This window comes from Lucilia cuprina, chromosome 6, assembly GCF_022045245.1.
Source record: "Lucilia cuprina isolate Lc7/37 chromosome 6, ASM2204524v1, whole genome shotgun sequence".
NCBI classification, from domain to species: domain Eukaryota; kingdom Metazoa; phylum Arthropoda; class Insecta; order Diptera; family Calliphoridae; genus Lucilia; species Lucilia cuprina.
In genome coordinates this window covers 11,216,957-11,219,181 of record NC_060954.1, presented here as the reverse complement: position 1 = coordinate 11,219,181, position 2,225 = coordinate 11,216,957, and the positions used below count along the sequence as shown (strand labels likewise).

The 2,225-nt window shown below is 33.3% G+C and overlaps 2 protein-coding genes across 3 annotated transcripts in view; one reads left to right on the top strand and one right to left on the bottom strand.

The window, feature by feature from the left end:
- Positions 1–980, bottom strand: part of LOC111687990 (formin-J) — a 15,914-nt gene extending 14,934 nt beyond the window's left edge. The window contains exons 1-2 of one of the 2 annotated variants that reach the window (XM_046953404.1): positions 610–980; positions 169–551 (exon numbers count right to left, since the gene is read on the bottom strand). In XM_046953404.1, the coding sequence (XP_046809360.1) occupies positions 169–551; positions 610–783 (557 nt within the window). In that variant the 5' untranslated portion in view covers positions 784–980. The remainder of the gene's footprint in view (positions 1–168; positions 552–609) is intronic. The other variant, XM_046953403.1, reaches the window with a different exon arrangement.
- A 547-nt stretch (positions 981–1,527) lies between these two features.
- Positions 1,528–2,225, top strand: part of LOC124420488 (putative mediator of RNA polymerase II transcription subunit 29) — a 2,629-nt gene continuing 1,931 nt past the window's right edge. The window contains exon 1 of the mRNA XM_046953388.1: positions 1,528–1,582. Coding sequence (XP_046809344.1) covers positions 1,528–1,582 — 55 coding nt within the window. The remainder of the gene's footprint in view (positions 1,583–2,225) is intronic.

Here is a 2,225-nt window from a genome sequence, read left to right as displayed (position 1 = left end):
TCTAGTCTATAGTCTAGTCTATAGTCTAGTCTATAGTCTAGTCTATAGTCTAGTCTATAGTCTAGTCTATAGTCTAGTCTATAGTCTAGTCTATAGTGTAGTCTATATATAGTCCTGTCTCCTATCTAGTCTAGTTTTTGCTACGGTTTATAAAATTCGATTACTCACTTCAAACATGGAGCTCTATACTTAGTACGAGCCTCCAAGCGGGCCTTAGCCACATTGCCATCATTCTTCGAACTGCCCTGCTTAATAGCGGCCTGTAATGCCTTCTCTTTGCACCATTCCACATGACGATCATAGGCTTTAATACCAAAACATCTTTCACAATGAGGACACTGCTCAGCGGGCGGTGGTTGAATACCTCTCGATCTAGTTAAAGAACGTTCGGAAGAACGCATACGATCACGATTAAAGTTTGTGGAAGCTGCTGTCGTAGAGGTGGGAGTAGTATTGTTATTAGTGGAGACAGCCTTACGCATGGAGGCACGTGCTGTAGATCTTATAAGATCTTCTGAAGGTTTTTTGCGTGTCAAATTGGGAGAGGATATCTATAAAAGGTTTATTTTAGATAAAATGAATTAATCGCCTTACTAGTGTGCTACTTACCTGGGCAGCTGGCTTTGGTGATTGTCCCCTTTCATTTCTAGCCGCCGTTATGGAAGTACTCGATGTGGCTTTCTCGGGTAAACCGAAATTCTTAGGCAACGGATATGTAGCCAAATCAGTACCCTCACGTCTTTGCCGTGAGGAATCGAATATATTGCGCTTTTTGGTAGTCATTTTCTCACAAATACCCACATGTTTTCTCAATGTTACTGGATTAAAGGTACGCGAACATATGGGACAAGGAACCAGCTCAAGGCTGGCATCAGGTTCCTCAGTGGGAGTGGTAATGTTGTTGCTGTTGTCTGGAAGTAAATAAAGTATTTAAAGAAATATAAGTTCGATTGTCTTTTTTTTCGTGTATAAAATCAAAAAATAGAGAAGTTATTTGGTTAATTGACGTTTTGAAATTGACAATTATTTCTTAATTTAAATTACAGTAGAATCTTAAGTTTTGGAGGAATTTAAATTTTTTTTTTTTTTAGAATTCTGATGCCTAAACTACGGTCTAGAGAAAATTTCTTCTGTAAAACTAAAAATAAGCAAAATATCTATTGGTTGATTTTAAAAACTACCATAAACTTTTTACTCAACCCTCCTATATAACAATTTACCACCTACATACATACATGACAGCTTTAAATCTTTTCAAATTCATAAAAAGATCTTTTTCATGTTCTCAAAATCATTTTGTAAATATAATTATTTAAATCTCTACATTTTAGAGATTTTTTTCACTAAAACAAAAGATTTGTTAACATGGAAATATCTGATCAAAATCTACACACGTTCAGATGTCAAAATCTAAATCCATTCATTAAGACCAAAAAAGAAGACGCGTGTTACACACTCATAACACATAAGAAATAAAAAGTTTTTTAGAATAGAAATGCAAAAAAAAAATAGAACTATAAAATAAGAATGAGGTTTAATAATGAAGAATGGAAATGGAATATGTTCGCTGCCAGTTGGCCAGGTTGGTTTGACCATATACAAAAAAGAAACAAGAACTAAAACAATAAATTAGAATATGTAATAAAAAACAAATATTAACTAGTGGGTGTCAATCAAAATCTGATGTTAATTGTATGCAAAGAACAACAACAACAATAAATTGACATACTTTAGATTGGAGTAAAAACAAAAGACGGAATTGAATAATAATTAGATGTTGTATCGATGTCTTGTTTAACACAAAATGACACAAAGTGCCAACTAGTACAAGCAGATGTTATACAAATATATAACACCTGCCTAGACTAGACTATAGAATAGATTATAGACTAAACTATAAACTAGACAATAGACTAGATTATAGCCTGTACTATAGAGTAGACTATAGACAAGACTAGACAATAAACTAGACTATAGACTATACTATAAAAACTATAGAATAGACTATAGAATAGAATATAGACTAAACTATAGACCACACTATAACCTAGATTATAGACTATACTCTAGATTAGAGAACAGACTACATAATAGACTATAGACTAGACTACAGACTGGACTATAGACTAGACTGTAGACTAGTCTATAGACTATACTATAGACTAGACTATAGACTAGACTATAGACTAGACTATAGACTAGACTATAGACTAGACTATAGACTA